Raw genomic sequence first — 19,008 nt, 5'->3', positions numbered from 1 at the left:
TTATAGACACTGATAAGGTCACCCCTCAGTCTCCTCTAAACTATAGAGACCCAGCTCCCTCAGTCTTTCCTCATAAGGGAGATGCTCCACTCCCTTAATCATCTTTGTTGCCCTGCGCTGGACTCTCTCCAGCAGGTCCCTGTCCTTCTTGAACTGAGGGGCCCAGAACTGGACACAATATTCCAGATGCGATCTCACCAAGGCAGAGTAGAGGGGAAGGAGGACCTCTACTAACCACCCCCCTTCTAATACAGGCCAGGATGCCATTGGCCTTCTTGGCCACAAGGGCACAGTGTTGGCTCATGGTCATCCTGTCGTCCACTAGGACCCCCAGGTCCCTCTCCCCTACACTGCTCTCTAACAGGTCGTTTCCCAACCTATACTGGAACCTGGGGTTGTTCCTGCCCAGATGCAGGACTCTACACTTTCCCTTGTTATATTTCATCAAGTTATTCCCTGCCCAACTCTCCAGCCTGTCCAGGTCTCGCTGGATGGCAGCACAGCCTTCTGGCGTGTCAGCCACTCCTCCCAGCTTAGTGTCATCAGCAAACTTGCTGATAGTACACTCAATTCCCTCATCTAAATCGTTGATGAATATATTAAATAATACCGGTCCCAGTACTGACCCTTGAGGCACTCCACTAGTTACAGGCCTCCAACTAGACTCAGCCCCATAGACTACAACTCTCTGGCTTCTCTCCTTCAGCCAGTTCGCAGTCCACCTCACTACCTGATCATCCAGACCACACTTCCTCAATTTAGCTGTGAGGATGCTGTGGGAGACTGTGTCAAATGCTTTGCTGAGGCCAAGGTAGACCACATCCACCGCTCTGCCATCATCCATCCACCGTGTTATTTCCTCATAAAAGGCTAAGAGATTGGTCAAGCATGATTTCCCCTTGGTGAAGCCATGTTGACTGCCCCTCATAACCCTCTAATCCTTGATACGCCTTAAGATGGCACCAAGGATAAGGTGTTCCATCACTTTCCCAGGGATGGAGGTGAGGCTGACCGGTCTATAGTTACCCGGGTCCTCCTTCTTGCCCTTTTTGAAGACTGGAGTGACATTTGCTTTCCTCCAGTCCTCAGGCACCTCTCCTGTTTCCCAAGACTTGGTAAAGATGATGGAGAGTGGTCTAGCAATGACTTCCGCCAGTTCCCTCAGCACCCGCGGGTGCATCCCATCTGGACCCATGGATTTATGGATGTCCAGATTGCTCAACTGGTCTCTAACCCATTCCTCATCGACTAAGGCAAACTGCTCCGTTGACCTGACTTCATCTAAGGTCTCGGGTACAGGGCTCTTCAGGACTGCCCGCAGCAGAGTAGACAGAGACAAAGAAGGCATTCAGTAACTCTGCCATCTCTGTATCTTCTGTCACCAGGGCACCCATCCCCTTCATCAGTGGGCCTGCATTGCCTCTGGTGTTAGTTTTATCTGCCATGTATTTGAAAAAGCTCTTTTTGCTGTCCTTGACCCTTCTCACCAGGTTTAATTCTAAGGAGGCCTTAGTCCTCCTAGCTGCCTTCCTACATCTTCTAGCAGCAGCCTTATATTCCTCCCAAGTGGCCAGCCCCTCCTTCCATGACCTGTAAACTCTCCTCTTCCACTTGAGCATACCCAGCAGTTCCCTATTTAGTCACGCAGGCCTCCTGGCTCTCTTCCTTGACTTCCTACGTGTCGGGATGCTCTGATCTTGAGCTCGGAAAAAGCAATCCTTGAATGCCAACCAACTATCTTGGGCCCCTTTACCTTCAAACAGCCTTGCCCATGGGATTTCCCCTATCAATTTCTTGAAAAGGCCAAAGTTTGCCCTGCTAAAGTCCAGGGTTGCAATTCTACTTGCTATTCTACTAATCCTACCACACAAGATCCTGAACTCCACCATCTCGTGGTCGCTGCAACCAAGGCAGCCCTCAACCCTTACTGCTTTGACCAGACCCTCCTTGTTAGTGAGGATGAGATCCAGCAGCGCTCCTCTCCTGGTCGGCTCATCCACCATTTGCAGGAGGAAGTTATCATCCATACACTGGAGGAACCTCCTGGACTGTGGCTGGGTTGCTGAGTGGTCCTTCCAGCAAACATCAGGGAAGTTAAAATCCCCCACGATGACCACGGCCTGTGACTGTGAGGCCGCTCTCAGCTGCCTGTAGAAGGTCTCGTCAACTTCCTCACCCTGATCTGTTGGTCTGTAACAGACACCTACAACAGTATCGCCCCTGCCAGCCTGCCCTTAATTCTCACCCATAGACTGCAGTATAGGACACTGAAAAAGAATTAATCACCTTAGAAAATTAATCAAATTTTCATCAGTGACTGGTTGCTATTTGTTGCATTATGGGTATAAATCCTATTATCTAACATTCTTCTACCTTCCTTCTCAAAAGCACTAGGAGTATTTAGAGGCACACAAAAATCTAATTCCAAACATTGACCTCACAAGAAAGATACATCCGTATCTTGAGGACTTTCAGAACTTGTTAGACTTTGATTATACTTTTTGTCTTAACAATGTGCAACTTTGGATGAGTTTAAAGCAAGCACATCTGACTTTCACTTTGTGAGGTCACAGCCAGGCAGTCTTGCATGTAAAGCCTTGCAGCTAAGTTGAAACTATTTACTGCTTGATGTCAGTTTCATGAATTTGACTAGTATCAGTCCCAAATAAAACCTTATCCAAGTTGTGAGCTTCAGGGCAATGTGTGTGAAAGAATGTAATGCAATTTTCTCACTTTCTTCTTGCTTACAGATACCTCCTTCCTCAAGTGGGGAGCATTCTACATAGTTAAATGATGTTGTCTCCTGTTTTGTTTCTCACCTATAAGCAGGCTAGCACAGTATTACCCCATCAATTCTCACGTAGAAGCAGGATCTCATCAAACATGCAGATGAATTATCAATCTTTGTGTTGTACTTTAAGAAAAATTTTTTCATTCCATGTTTATCTTCAGGAAGTTTTAGACTCTTTGGCTGACCATCTTGCTTGCTGTCAGTTGCTAGATTATGATTGAGAGATTTATTAATATCACCTCCCTATACCAATGCTCTGAAGAGTTTTTTTTACTCCACAGGTTAGATTTTCCAGTTCAGAAGCTGCCTTTGAAGAGTGCTGCCAGTTTGTTTTCTGAACCTGTGACAGAGGAATTGATAACAATTTTTTCTTCACACTATGTAAAAGGGAGTTGAAAGACTTTTTCCTTCCAAGAGTAGTCTAGGTGGTTTGGTATCAGACTGTTTTTATCTGCATCCCTTGATTTAGCAGGCCCAGAATTCTGTCTGTTTTCCAGATTTTGAGTGCACTGAGACACCAAGTCAGCATCCACATTTCAGCATGTTTGATCAGGCAGTTTGGATGTGGTGGGGTTTTGGAGTTATAATTAAGTTTCTTTCCTAGCTAGGGCTGTACATGGCAGAGTCTAAAGGAGGACTAAATAGTCAAGATTTGGGATTTTATATTCTTTTTGCCTCAGTTTCTTTTTCTTTCATATTGGAAAGTTTAGACTACTAGTCTGTGCTTAAGAGTTAATTGTTTCCCCGTTAGCTCAATTGAACTCCAGTTACCAGCTCTTCAGCTTTACTTTCTTCTCTACAGTATTTTCCATTTCTTTCTTCCATTCAATTACTAAATGATTTCTGAAGAGTCTAATTGGTGTTTTCCCCCTCTAATTAAGGACCTAATTTCCTCAATTTAAACTTATGCCAGAAAACCCTTCGAGTCTTTTTTTAAACTGTTCCATCTTCCTTTTATCAATAAAATAGCTTATTTCCAAAACAATTTCCAATACAATTTCCCTTTTTATAGACAAGGCTAGTCTTAAGACTTGTTGCAAATTTTTAACCTAAGGTGTACTGGAGTGTGATTTGTTTGTTTATTCTCAAAACTGAAAGAGTTATTCACTTTCAATGACAAGGAAAGATGCTATATGAAGATTTGTTTGCAACTATTGCACAGTCATACAAGAAGCTGTATTTCAACTCAGTTTTCAGTTGGATAATTGTGCACAAATGTGCTGTAAGGTAGTTAGAAAAAGCAGTGTTTGCTTTGATTAGAGCTCATTAAGCCAGCACTCAGCTATATTAGTGGCATTCGTCGGAATCTTGGCAGTACATAATGTTCATAAGGCTGCCAGTGGAGCTTCATTCACACTTTGAGTGCTAAACACTGTCATTGAAGTTGAGGAAATAGTGCCATGTTTGAGAGAGCAGTACTTTAGTTAGATAGAGACTGTGGGACTGCATCTTCTGACTTAGCATGAGCAGGATACTGCTGAAAGCCACCCACACAGTGAATATGCATATAGAGTAACTGTTTTTCCAAATTTGTTGTCTGTATGTGCAAACCCTTTCCATCTTTCCCATTCCCCAGAGTCCTGTTTAAATTTTGGATCACTAGGTTGAGAGAGGAAAGAAGTAACCTTTCGTTACTTCTTTTGTGCCTAGGAGGTAGTGGGATTTAAAGTGTCCCTTGTACATCCTCTGTGAGAGCTTGTCTTCACAGTGTTTCCAAAACCCTGTTTCCACTGCTCTTCTGGCAGCTTTTGACATCTGTTGTGTTCTCCATTCCCATTGCTATTACATATTACAATTCTGTTGGTGCAGTCATCCCAAGCTGACTTGTCATCCAGATGTGGGAATACAAGCTTTTCAAAGTTTTGAAGTAGATAGTATTTAAGTACAGTGCTGTGCCTATGTTAAAACATCTAAATACAGCAGGAGCAAGAATAAGACAAGTTGGATCAGCTCTGCTTCTAGTATTTCCAGTGCCCTTCAAGACTTTGTTTCTCTGCAATCCTCGGTGATTTCTAGAATCTGACAATTGAGGAGCCACACTAGTTCTGCTACAGTTTATCTGAGAATTTTGGCCTATTGCGCATGAATAGGAAATTGTTATCTCCTACCCACATTCTTCTTCAAAGTTTTCCATGGCTTTCCTTTGGTAATTCCTGTTTTCTCAGTTGCAAAATGCATTACTGCATCTTTAATAATACCTTTAATAATACCTTTTTTTATTCACATTACTTCCATTAGCTTTGGAGAGGGTTTTGAAGGATTTAGTCCTAGGAGATTGACCGTCCTGTGCTATCTTTTCCAAGACAATGCTGAGGATTGATCTGATAGTTTTATCATGGCGGTTTGTTTAATTTCACAGCCAGTATACAAACTTGCTCCCATTTTTTCTTCTACTTTTCATCTCTGGGATTTGGGCAAGATTTTGACCCAGGAGTGTCATGCTTATGTTTTTGTACATGGTATTGTTTTGTACACGTAACAGAAGTTTTCAGAAGGGTCTCAAGTCCTTCTGCTCAGGGGTACTCTCAATCCCTTCATCCCCAGACTGTATTAATAAAAGGGGTTGCCCCCACCCAAGTGCAGGACCTTGCACTTGGTCCCATTGAACCTTCTGAAGTTCACATGGGCCCAATTCTCGAACTTGCCCAAGTCTGTCTAGATGGCATTCCATCCCTCTGATGTGTCAATTATACCACTCAGCTTGGTGTCATCTGCAAACTGCTGCGACCATCCAGACAATTCCTTATCCACCAACCAGTCCAGCCAACACATCAATATCTCTCCAGTTTAGAGAGAAAAATGTTGTGGGGGACTGTGTCCAAGGCTTTACAGAAGGCCAGATAGGCCATATCCATAGCCCTTCCTTTGTCCACTGATGTAGTAACTCCATCATAGAAGGCCACTAGGTTCGACAGGCTGGCTGTTGCCTAGGTGAAGCTGTGCAGGCTGTCTTGGATAACCACCTCCCTGTCCTCCATGTACCTTAGCATAGCTCCTAGGAGGATCTGTTCTATGATCTTCTCAGGCACAGAGGTGAGCTGACAGGCTGGTAGTTCCCAGGGTCTTCCTTTCTACCTTTTTTTTTAAATGAGTGTGATATTGCCCCTTTTGCAGCCACCAGGGACCTCTCCTGATTGCCATGAATTCTCAGATACCATGGAGAGTGGCTTGGCAAATACATCAGCCAATTCACTCAGGATTCTGGGATGGATTTCATCAGGTCCCATAGATTTGTGTATGTTCGGGTTCCTCAGTGGTCAGAAACCTGATCTTCACTTACAGTGAGAGAGACTTTGCTCCCCCAGTTTGTGCCTTGCAGTTCATCCACTTGAGAGGTGTGGGGAGAAAGCCTGCCAGTAAAGCCTGAGGCAAAAATGTTGAGTACCTCAGCCTTCTCGTTGTCCATTGTTACCAGTTCACCAGTTGCAAGGGCTTTTGAAACATCATATATACACATATATATATAAAATAATGCTATTTTAAATATTATAATAGGATAAGTTATTTGACTGTTTCATGTACAATTTGAAAGAAATTCTAGAAGACCTTTTTTTTCTTCCCCCTAGTTCTCAGGTGCAAGCAGTCTACTTATTTCACAGGGAAAAAAATTAAAGTAAGAAAACTGGTGATAAAAATGCTAGACTGACTCTAGCATTTCTATGGCAACAAAGTAAACTGTGTTCCTTTTGGTGTGAAACAGTGAATTTTTCTTTGAAAGAACATGTATATGCACCTTTTCTCTGTGGGTAGAGCATGCATGCCGTCAGTTGAACAAAAGACTTTAGCTTTAGCATACTTAGAGCAAGCTTGCTCATACTTTAATTGGGAAAAAAGGAAATAATGATAATGAAGTTTGCCAGTGATCTTGAACTATTCAAGGTAATAAAAAAAATAATCAAGGCTAACTGAAGAATTGGAAGACTCAAGACATTAAGCAAGCAGTAAGGTGGCAGATGGAATTCAGTGTAAACAAACGTAGTGAGGTGCATGGAGGAGCAATCCTCTACAACTATCAAGTGGTACCATTTTTGGAAAGTAATTTGGAGGTCATAATAAATCTGTAAAATTATTAGCCTCAATGCTTAGGAGCTATCAAAGAGGCAGTGTAGTCATTACAAAGAGAAGCACCAAGAATAAAACAGAAATTACCAACTTGCATCAATTCAACTCTGGCATGTTTTCAATTCTACACTGTCAGATGTATTTAAAGATGCTGCAGAGTTATAAATAAATATTCATACATGCATGTGCACCCCAAAACCAGGAATTACTTTTATGCATGTCCGTTATAAGCTGTTAAATAATCCTCCCTTTTCCTTTTAAGTATCTCCCATTTATTATTTCCATGTTTTCAGCCTATCATGGAAAGCGAATTTTAAGATCTCAGTCTTTAAGATACTCTTTTTTCAGTAAACTTTCTGCAAAGTTTTCCCTAAAAATCACCTCTTTAACCTTAAACAGTGATTTATCTGATTAAGTATGCAAGGAAAAATAAGAGCAAAATAAGTTTTCATCCATTTCTGCTGTATCTTCACTGACATCCTGTAGCAGAAAACAGCTTTTTAAAGTTTCTTTTATTTTCTGGCTTCTGGGGACCTTTAGCTAGCTGTTGTGAATATGTAGGACTTGGTCACCTCAGGTTTGTAACACAGCTTCTGCAGCCATGTAAAAGCACTGCAAATACCAAACTTGGGAAAGCAGAAAACTTGTCAAGTCTCAGGGGAGAGTCCATTCAGTTCCTGCTGGGATGACATTGAATAAGGCTGCTAAAAGAAATCTTTTGCATTGTAGGCCTGGACAAAAATGCTAGTTGCAATTTCTTTCAGCAGGCAGTTTTAGAACTTAGATTTAAAAAGAAAGAGGGATGTAAGAGACAAGTTGGGTGAATCTGAAAAAATAGGTAAGAAATACAGGAAAGAAGATCTATGCAGAAAAGGAAGCCTGCAAAAGATGAGCTGACTGTCCACATTCAGGTAGGTACTGAGTAGTGAGAAGCAACTTGCTGAACTAGTAGCTAGCTTCTTTCTCTAAATGACATTGTTTACGCATCAAGGGCTAACATATAAAAGTGAGAAATGTCGTAAAGTGGGGTATTGTCTAATGATCATTTTGAAAGATGTACTAATGATCTGTAAAAACGGGACATATACCTAGTACTAAAAGAGAAATAGTGGATGATGAGAAGTTTCCAAAAGTAATTAAATAGTCTTCAAATTAATTTTTTTCCAGTGAATTAATCGAATCATATAGACGGTGGGTATTGAAATTTAGACCTGATGGTATATTAACTTGATTTTGCAAATATTTTCTGTTGTATTTTGCAGAATCAAGAGAAGGCATCAGTCAGTTTTCCATCACTTCTTAGCCATATGACTTCTTCTTTCTTAAATCATCCTGTAATTCCAATGACAACATATGCTGATTCTGGTGTCCCAGAGATGCTAAATACTTTTTCTCCACTTATGTCATCCATGCCTTGTGACATGCATATAGTCAATCTAAGGACAATCCAATCAAAGGTAAGGTCATGCTACTATTTTTATGAACAAACATATGATATAGCTTACTAATACAGTGTAATCAAATACTTTATTCTAGGAAAGTAATTTGGAGGGTTTATATGGTATGAAAAACTGCAGCATGATGACTGTTTTTTATTAAATTTCCAAGAACTAGAGGCTTGTGTCTGAGTAACATGAAATACAGAATTTTTTTTTCACAACATAAGTGTTGTGCATTATTTAAGTGTTGTGCATTATTTTGTCTGTGGAGGGGGCACATTGCAATGTGTTCCCAAATTTTAAGAGCAGAAGGGATCATATACCATATGATATCATGTATCATATTGGCCTCTTCTGTATTAAGAATTAAATATAATTTGTCTTTTAAATAAAGCATATTTTTTTTTTAGATAATTCTGATTCCATTTTGGAAGGCTTCAAGAAAATCTGCCACATACTGAAATCTACAGGAGTAAATTATTTACGCTTAAAAATATTTTAACACAATACCTATTTTAATTTTTCTGACATCAGCTTACAATCCTTGGTTCCTGTGAAACCCTGTTCTGTACTCAATACTTTTTTCCTTGCAAAGGAACCTACACAATTGTAACCACCATATTTCAGTTTTCTTTTTAATGAACTATAAAGTAGAACTGTTTGTACATCTTGTGTAAATTCTTCCCAGTTTTTCAACACCTTTTAAAATGTGTGTGTATTAGCTATGTGATGTATTGCAGTATCACTCACCAGTGCTGTTGTACTTGGATATTTACGAACTAGTTGTCCCTTCTCCCTTAGGGTCTCCATGGTGGCTGGTAGAACTGCTCATCTCTAATAACCTCAGATTATATTAATTTTATCATATTTCATTTTTAGTCTTAATCCTTATATTAGATTTACAGAATCAATTGACTTTGTCACATTTTCTCTGATGGTAATTCAGTCTCATGTATACTTCTTCAGCTGTGACTGTTTCTTAATTTCAGAGTGGAATAATTCTTAGGCAGGTCTATGCCTTTGAATAGTTAGGAGGAATCTTTGTATTGAATTAATCTGCATGTGAAATGTATGTTCCACATTTCACTGTAAAATCTTTTCGTTTCATGAAACATCTTGTTTGCTTCAGCATGTCAAGTTTAGACCTTCAGGAACATGCAGCCTCTCCCTTTCCAAGGCCTAAACTTCCTCCCCTTGTTTGTATCATGTGGCCATGAAACCTGTAAAATGGAAGGCTGGTTCCATCTGCTTTTTTTGAGTTCAGTGTTAGTACTCTTAAGTGAATCTACAATTTTATCTGGGGTATACCATTCCCACTATCCCAGCTGGTATAACATTGTTTGAGGTTATGATCTCTTTGGTGTCTGCAACTGTATCTTTCAAAGATTACTTAATAGACAGCTTTAATGTGTGCACTTCAAAATGAAAGCTATCAGTAGTCTATAGGAGCACTATCTTTACAGACAGGACAGTTCTTCCCTACAGCAGTGTCGTGGCCAGACAGCTCGTTCACTCACTCCCCCCCTTCTTGCCCTCCCCCTACTCCTGGAGGGACGGAGAGGAGAATCGAGAAGAATGCAACTCCCACGGGTTGAGATAAGAACAGTTTAGTAACTAAGGTATAACACAAATCACTGCTGCTACCACCAATAATAATAATGATAAGGGAAATAACAAAAGAAGAGAATACAACACCTCAGCACCAGCCAACCGATAACTACCCCCCCCCCCCCCCCCCCCCCCAGCCCGACCAAACACCGACCCATACCTTGTCCAACCCCGAGTCCACTAGCTCTTCTGGGTAACTCTCAGTTACACCCTGGAATACCACCCTTGTATGGAGTACCTCTTTGGCTAGTTTGGGTCAGGTATCCTGTCTCTGCTTCCTCCTGGCTTTCCCTCCTCCCTGGCAGAGCATGAGGCACAGAAAGACTAAGAAGGAGAAAAATTACTGCTACTGCTGAACTCAGGACAAGCAGAAATGTTGCTATACCTTGAAAATAATTTCTTGCATATGAGACAGTCTTTTTGAATCATAGAATAGTAAGGGTTGGAAAGGACCTTAAGATCATCAAGTTCCAATCCCCCTGCCATGGGCAGGACACCTCACACTAAACGATCTCAACCAAGGCCTCCTCCAACCTGGTCTTGAACACTGCCAGGGATGGAGCATTCACAACCTCCCTGGGCAACCTATTCTAGTGCCTGTTACCCCTTGTCCTATCACAACAGTCCCTAATGAAGAGTCCCTCCCCAGCATCCCTATAAGCCCCCTTCAGGTACTGGAAGGCTGCTATGAGGTCTCCATGCAGCCTTCTTTTTTCCAGGCTGAACAGCCCCAACTTCCTCAGCCTGTCTTCATACGGGAGGTGCTCCAGTCCCCTGATCATCCTCATGGCCCTCCTCTGGACTTGTTCCAACAGTTCCATGTCCTTTTTATGTTGAGGACACCAGAACTGCATACAGTACTCCAGGTGAGGTCTCCCTTTCTTGATCTTTAAAGAAACTGGATAACAAGTGTCATGATTCTGGCTAATTGATACATTGCAGTTTTTTCCAGAAATGTAGGCTACTTCATTGGTTTAGCTGTTGATTTTCAAGAAATTGTATCATTACAATTTCACATAAAAAGAGTACTGAATTTAGAAAAGTATTAAGACTTAAGGTAGAAATCAGAATGCATGAAAACGCCTTAAAGCATAAATGAGAAAAAAATGTGAGGGGTTTCCTAGTTACCCTTTAAGTTCTGTTCCTCTCAGTGGAAAGAATATTGGCTGTTGTTCTACAATTGCAAGATTTGTGCTCTTGTGATGGAAGAGTCAAATACCTGAGGAATATAAAACTTAAAAACTGGAGCTGTATTTAAAAAATTCTTTGAGTTGTTTGACACAGATTTTACCTACTATAAATAGACTGTCTCAAGATATAAAAACTGAGTACATTTGTCCATTCATACTAAATATAAATACATTTTTTGTCACATTGCTTAAATGTTTCAGTGCATGTCTTTTAGTTTACAGTAATCAGATAAAAAACATATAAATGTTTTTTCTTTCTCTTCAAAATTTTAACAGTATTGCCATGGGATACTGCTTACAAGAAAGCCTATCAATTTGTTTTTTTTTTTAACCTAGAAACCTGATGTGAGAACTGCATTTTTGTTTCTCAGAGATCAAAATCAAAATAAATTTTGGCAGCTCTTCCAGGAAGGGTAGTCAGAGATTTGATAGTAGTTAGGGGATATTTGTCGTATGAAAAATGCTGTCGAGTTTTAGAAGGTTAAAGATGTTATTTATTGAAAATAGAGAAATTTATTACAGGTTTTCTTTCTGTTAGCATAGTCATGTTTAGAAGTTGTATTTGTTGCAAACTAGGCTCATCCTTGCTCAGACATTTCTTAGGTTTGTATAAACTTAATCTAATTTACCTAGAGATCATATGAGAAGAGGCAAGTTAAAGTAGATGCAGCGGCTGTAGCAACTTAGTCTTACACATGCTATGAGAGTAGCTTAGAACAGCTTAATTGATAACACATGGATGCTGTGTGCATGATAAAGTTCTGGGAATTCTAAAAGTTTACCTACTATATCATTGATCTTTATATACTTACCAAAACTTTTTCTGAAGGCTTCATTAGTTTATTACCTTTCTATTTACAATCTTTTGAATCTTAATAATACTTAATTTAAAATTAGGAGAGAAATATTCATGCCATCATTTGAAATGCACAAATGTATTTGTTATGCAGATTTCTACTAAGTAATTCTACTGTAATAAGAGAATCTGTAGTTACCCATTACTGGCTTGTCATTTTAACATGAATTTACCCCATAGGAACTCAGGCTTTTGCGATATGAATTTTAATATTTGATTAATCTAATGTTTAACAGACGGTATTATTTCGTGTGCATAACTGTCTGCTTTTAAGTGCAACACTGTTGCATCAGTAACAATGAAAACAAAGTCGGGTATTTCATAGTTGGAGATGGAAAATAATTTTGTCACATCATTGTTATTTTACTTAATGTAAATAGTGGTACTAGTGTTCCAATAAATAGGATAAGAGCTTATTCAATTATCAGTGATATTAAGTACTGTGAGCTTGTTTAAATATGATGACTGTAGACACAATTCATTAATTAAAAATCTGGTTTTAGGTGATTATAAGCTCATGTCTATCATGAAAATCTCAACATAAGTTTTATTCAAGATTTATAAACTGTGCAAAGTTTTTAGCAGTCAGTATTTTACTGCAAAATGTCTCATTTCAATTGAAGATACTGTTTTTACTATGTTAAATTAGGAATTTACTTAGAAAGCACCAAGTTTATTTTTTGCCATGTACCAAGTTTACCATTTTTTGTTTTCTGAACAAGTACTTAATATTATGAATTTGTCATATTATGAAGCTGTGTCATGCTGGGTTTCAAAGAAGCTGGCTCTAGCTGTTCCCAGATCTCCTTTGCTAAGAAAAAAATTGTTTGGATCCAAGACCAATTAGGTTAAGACCTCTCTGGTTTGTTACACCTTCAGGAGCTAAAGCATCAGAAAGTGCTTGATGCTTGCTGGCATAGATTTCTACAAGGCAGTAAGTACTTACTGAAGTAAACAAACTTAGCTTGTGGCATTTTTTGGAAAAAGCACTAGTATAAAAACAAGTAAACCAGAAATAATTTAGAGAAAAATAGCCTGAAAACCTGGCTATTTTGGCTCTGGAGAATACCATCTTTTCTATGCCCTTATTATGTATGTGACAGGATGGAAGAGCTGAATAATACAAACAACAAAGAAATAATGTAATGCATTATAGAAAACAAATGATTAAGGTAAGCATAGTGATACAGCTGCAAGACAGACATGGAGGTGCTGGAGTATATCCAAAAAAGAGTAACAAATAGCTGGTGAGCAGTCTGGAGAACAAACCCTATGCAGAGTGACTGAGGGAACTGGGATTGTTTAGTCCAGAGCAGAGAAGGCTCAGGGGGAACCTTGCTGCTCTCTACAACTACCTGAAAGGAGGTTGTAGTGAGGTGAGTGTTGGTCTCCTCTTCTGAGTAACAAGTGATAGGACAAGAAGAAATGGCCTCAAGTTTTAGATTGCATAGTAGAAATTTTTTTTTCACGAAAAAGGGTTGTCAAGCACTGGAAGAGGCTGCCCAGAGAAGTGGTTGAGTCACCTTCCCTGCAGGTATTTAAAAGATGTTTAGGTGTGATGCCACAGTTCAGTGGTGGACTTGGCAGTGTTAGTTTGGTTGAACTCAGTGATCTTAAAGGTGTTTTCCAACCTCAACAATTCTGTGAAGGGAATCTTGTCATTCACCACTCGTATGGTGTGAGGATGGCTTGCATGCACATTCATCATTAATGTGAAGAATTTATTTTCTGATACTCCTGCTGTACAAGAGTAGTTTTCTGCATCATAATGTAAAAGAAAAAAAAATGAAGTTTCTGTGTAAATTGGAGTTACCCAGCCAGTTCTAGGCTGTGGCTTTCAATTCTGAAGTACATATCAGAAAATGATTCTGATTTGAGGCACTTCTCTGGTATCCTTGTGACCACTTATCCTGAGTAATTTTACTGGTTTGGTCCACACTAGGAAGTTATGGTTGTGGATTACTCTTGGGTTATTCTTTCATGCCTAATAAGGTTCAAGAGCACTTTATGTCTTAGAGAAACAAAAAAAATATTTAATATTTGCTTTTTAGTGTGAAGTTTCATGTACGCCTTAAGGTGTTAGATTTTGCAGGGCAGCTTTGCAGAATGAAAGCTTGATAGAACATAACAATGTTCTAGTTCATAGTCACATAGCTAGTTTTCGCTAGCTATTGTAATTTGCATGGGATCTCTTTGGTTTTGGCTTTGCCAGATAATTTTTCTGGGAAGCCAATTAATAAAACTGTGATTAAACTTAAATTCTGAGTCTGTACGTGTGCATCTACTGAGTCTTGAACTCCTTGGTTAACAACTTACATTTGTATTTGGGTAGGACTTTGTATATGTAAACTGCCTTGCTGTTTAGGTCTTTCTATGTTTATAGTCTTCTAAATATTAAAAGAAATATGAGAGTTTAATCTATGCTGAACATTGTTTAAAGCATAGATGGCTCCATCCCTGTAAGGTAATGATAATTTTATGAAGTTCTAAAATGTTCTTCTAGTTCTGCTACTTTCTGACTAATCTTTTGTTTGTTTGTAGGTAGATACTGAGCCATCTGATGAAGCTGCTCTGATTCTTCACAGAAAGGGATTTGACTGTAGATTTTCAAACAAAGACATGGGTCTGCTCTGTTCCACTACTCAGGGAAAGGTAAACTAACATTTTATAGGTATTGTAGAAACACTGATAATTAAGGCAACTAATAGATGAAGTCTGGGTAGTAATGTCTCAAGAGTTACACTTTCGGGATAATAGCTAAGTTTACCTTGAAAGCTGTTTTCCATTTGATAAAGATATGGATCTGCTGGTATGTGGGAATGACCATGTAAGCATTAACAAGTAAACCTGTAGGTTAGTTTTAATCTCATTAACTTTCTGTACTTGTTTTCATAAAACATGGATCAGTATTTTTCAAATAATTTTTAATAGTGTTTTAGAACTTTACTATCTAAAAAGAGTCAAGTTACATATTCTGAAGTGTATCTTTTACTATTATTAACATATCCACAAACCATGTGACTGTTACTTTAAAAACTTGCTTATTAGCATGTCATTTGTCTACCCCTGCTCACTTACATGACCTACACCACTGCAAATATCTGAGTGTTTTGCAGTTGCTGTAGAATTGATGTGATACATAAAATTATGAAATATAAATCATGAAACTTTGAGGGTTACAAATGGACTAGGTAGTTATGAATCTGTATAAATTTTGTAATGATTATCTTTTAAGCAGAAGAGCAAGTGTTGTTTTATTTGGAAACAAGATAATTTTAATCCAAATGTATCTAATCAGTTTTTTAATATATTGATTTAATTTACTTGCTTTGAAATGTGGCAAGTAAACAGTGCCTAAGAAGATTTGATTTATTGTGTAGCAGTTGAGACAAGACACTTAAAAAGTTCATATTTGATGTGAGAGTTGCTGTGCTGATACCTGTAAGGAGGGGTATCATTTGGATCCTTGTTGGAGATTTTGAAGGTATTTTCTAAATGTAGTAATATAGTTCTCTTTTTTTTTTTTTTTTTCCCTTCCAGGTAAAGGTGCATAAACTCTTTAACAAATTCAAAGTGGAAAGTCTTACACCCACATCTTTATCTTTGATGCATTCACCTCCAGATGCCAGAAATGTAAGTGAAATAAGTATGAGTTCTATGGAGATAAATACCTTCCGAGTTCGGCTAAGATGAAAGCTGGCTTTAATACTCAGATAAAGAGAAATCTGCAGTTGTATCTTCTCTAAGTTTTGCGTGCAATAAGAAGCACATTATTATTTTTCCAGCTTCTGGATGCTGTGAGAGAACCATGCATTCTATAATTTTTTTTGACCAACACAGTGAAAAGCCATGTTGCAAGCAGCTTACTTTGTTTGGCTGTTTTTTGTTTCTACTTACCCCACCTCCCCTTCCATATAATAGCAGCATCAGTATAAGTTAATGGAGCAAGTGAAGAAATTTCTAAGGATGTTAACCTCTCAACAGATTAAATCTCAGGTTAAATGCTAACTAACTATGTTTCTAGTGTTTTAATTTTCGTAAAGAGGGGATTGGATTTTAAACAGCCTTCTTTGCTGATCCTTGATGAATTTATGTACAGATAATTCAGTGTAGAAGTCCTGATGCAGCTTGTGAATAAAATAGAATAAAATGTTCTTACATAGTAGCTAATGTCCAAATATTTACAATTGTTTATATAAATGACAATAATCTCAATTTATTCCACAATTAATTTCAATTTACTCAACAAAAAGGGGATTATTAATTGTGGTAAAATGAAAACCTGCAGTACTTGTAATAAGTGATGGTAGATTTAATAGTTCTACCATTCACCTGAGTTATGTAAATACAAAAACATGAACCTACAAAATAATTTTGCAATGGAAATGTTTAATAAAACTCCCATTTTATTACTTGACACATTGGGATATGTGCAATTATTCCATTATCATGTATGATGAGAAATGTCAATAATTGTCATGAATACAAGGTTTTTTTACAAAACTCAGATACAGTGTTCTTTGAAATGAGTTTTCTATTTCAAGGTTACCATATCAAGATTAATGTGCCTTATTTTTTGATACGTCTTGTTACAATTTTGGTGTCTATGTTAATGTTTTTGGGGAAAGGTAGTTTATATAATACTTAAGCTGTGTATCTCCTATTTGACAATGCTGGCCACACTCTGATCTGCACCATGTTTGTGCTATGTTATTCTGAACATTTTGACTATTTGAATGTATTAAAATGATGTCATAACATGAAATAAAAAATAATCACTGTAAAATCTAAATTCAGCTGCTTTCATAGAGAAATTGCAGCTTGATGCAGAGAGTTGATACTAAGCAAGGCATAGTTGGCGAACCCATCAGAACGTGCTTGCATATCGCAGACTGTGGTGACCTGTTAATTCAGAATCATGTGCCTATATTTTAACATTTTTCAAATTTGCAACCTCACTTACATTGCCAGTGTTCACCTTGACAATGTTCACATTACTGAAGAATGGAGTCTTACTTTTGCTTTGTCTTCACTTAATTCATATTTAGTGTGGAAGCCATTCAAGTGTGAAAAATATTTCCCTAAGTAGAGTTGCTTTTTACAGTTAATGTATATAAATATCCACTCGCCTATGATCCCATTTCCTAATCTTCATTTATTTTCACAACTTTCTTCTATCTCTTGCTTATGAATTACTTTTGCATACATCATTGCTTATCTTTCATACTAATGCATGAAAAGTCATCGTAACTGGTAAAAAGATGTGCTATTTTTAACTCTAGTATCACAGTTATTTAATTTCATCATTGTTGTTCTACAGTGTATCAAATTATATCATGTAGCTACAGGCTATCTTAAGACAAAACGAAAGTGAAACTTTAATTTCATGCATTGTCACAGGTTGAATCTCTGAGATCTATAGATTTCCCTACTTAATTCAATCTACTGTGCATTTTGTAATTAGTGGAATACTTGCTAGGATCTGGTGCAAGTTAATAATACAAGAACCACTAACCACAAGTGGAAAATCAGACAGATCCAGTAAATAAATGTTTTCATGCAATAAACATGTACTGTAACTTTTATTAGCTGTAGTATTTGAAAATACTGTTTTTTGTTGGAACTCGAAGCGTGGTAAGCTTGCCAGCAGAAAATTCCCATAACATTTATTTTTTTGCATCCTCAGAATTAAAATGCTTCAGAGACTTACATGTTCTGTACAAGAGCACGTTCAAAGTACTATTTCAGTTTTGTTAGGCAGAAAAGTTAAATTTTGATGCAATAATATCTTAAAGTATTTTGCCTGTTAAAATTGCTTCCAAAACATGTTTCGTATAGCATTCAGTCTTTTCTTTTATCATCAGCTGTACAATCAAGATGCCTTCCTTAACCAGCAGATTTAATCTTTGTTCCTTTATCTTGCATTTTTTTTGTGTAACAATTTGGGATCCTTTCCTGAAATCCTTAACTAAGCCAAAACTGCAGTCAAAGTCTGATAATAAATTTTACTTTAATTGGTTCAGAATGTGACTATTTATGGGGTTTGGGATTATTTTTAACAATTTAAAATAAATTCCTAGGCTGTATTTTTTTATATTGGATATTTCAATTAAGTTCTTGACTTTTTCTGTGCATTGGCCACCTAATTTAATCATATTGTTTTATTTTTTTTTTCTATTTTAAAGCTGCTGGGTTTATAACTACTGGTTAAGCGAACCAAGCATCCTTACTTTCCTTCCAGTAGGGTTTTAAAGACAATGTTGTTTAAGAAATGGGTTTAAATCTTGTAATTACTTTCCATACCAGAGTTGTACCTGTGCGGAATTTTCTTTTACATTCCTTTATCTTAAATGTCTTTGGTTTATTTGCTCATATTGTCTGAAATAAACTGATTTCAACTGAAGGTTTTGATACTTTTCTCTTGGAAGGTTTTATATCTCATGGGGATATGTAAAATATGATCTCTAATAAAATATAGTGTTATTGTGATATGTGTTCAGTGTCATTAATGACTTAAACATAACTAAAGAAAAAAATAAAAAGGTAAAAACAACAAGGTTGATATATCGGTAGCTTTTGGGGGAATGACAGTTATCTGTAGTGAGATGAACTGATGAAAATGCAGTCTATTTCATGGTTGTTAAACAGAAAGATGCTAACTTCAGAGATGAAAATGTGTGATTACACAGTACGGGAAGGGGATGGGAAGCTCTTTCACAAAAGAAATCTTGCACTGACTTAGCAGCAAATAGAAGGTGTAAAATTCTAAATTTTTACTTGAATTAATCTAATTTCTCCTTTAAACATTTGAGAAGAATGGAATCTGTTCTTGTAAATTAAATTAACAAAGACCCCATTAGAAAATAGTGAAAATAACAGTTCAACTGAAATTAGAAGACTTTTAAGAAAATATAATATAATGCTAATACAATATGCTGTAATTAAATATGACAAATTGAACAGGCATACATGCTTTAAAGGTTTGCTTCCCAAAGTACTGTTGGAGCTTGAGCGTAATAAGTTGCAAAGACGATTAGTATAAATTTCAGTTAAGTGACTGAA

The 19,008-nt window shown here is 37.6% G+C and overlaps 1 protein-coding gene across 1 annotated transcript in view; it reads left to right on the top strand.

The window, feature by feature from the left end:
- The window catches only part of LOC130594541 (alpha-mannosidase 2-like), a 57,583-nt gene extending 39,148 nt beyond the window's left edge, over positions 1-18,435 (top strand). The window contains exons 9-11 of the mRNA XM_057400498.1: positions 8,116-8,310; positions 14,488-14,598; positions 15,487-18,435. Coding sequence (XP_057256481.1) covers positions 8,116-8,310; positions 14,488-14,598; positions 15,487-15,639 — 459 coding nt within the window. The 3' untranslated portion in view covers positions 15,640-18,435. The remainder of the gene's footprint in view (positions 1-8,115; positions 8,311-14,487; positions 14,599-15,486) is intronic.
- The last annotated feature ends 573 nt before the right edge of the window (positions 18,436-19,008 follow it).

This window comes from Pezoporus wallicus, unplaced genomic scaffold (assembly GCF_028554395.1).
Source record: "Pezoporus wallicus isolate ANWC-B61680 ecotype Strahan unplaced genomic scaffold, APGP_CSIRO_Pwel_v1 contig_2299, whole genome shotgun sequence".
NCBI classification, from domain to species: domain Eukaryota; kingdom Metazoa; phylum Chordata; class Aves; order Psittaciformes; family Psittacidae; genus Pezoporus; species Pezoporus wallicus.
Note: the sequence above shows the minus strand (reverse complement) of the source record. Positions and strands in the feature narration are given on the sequence as shown.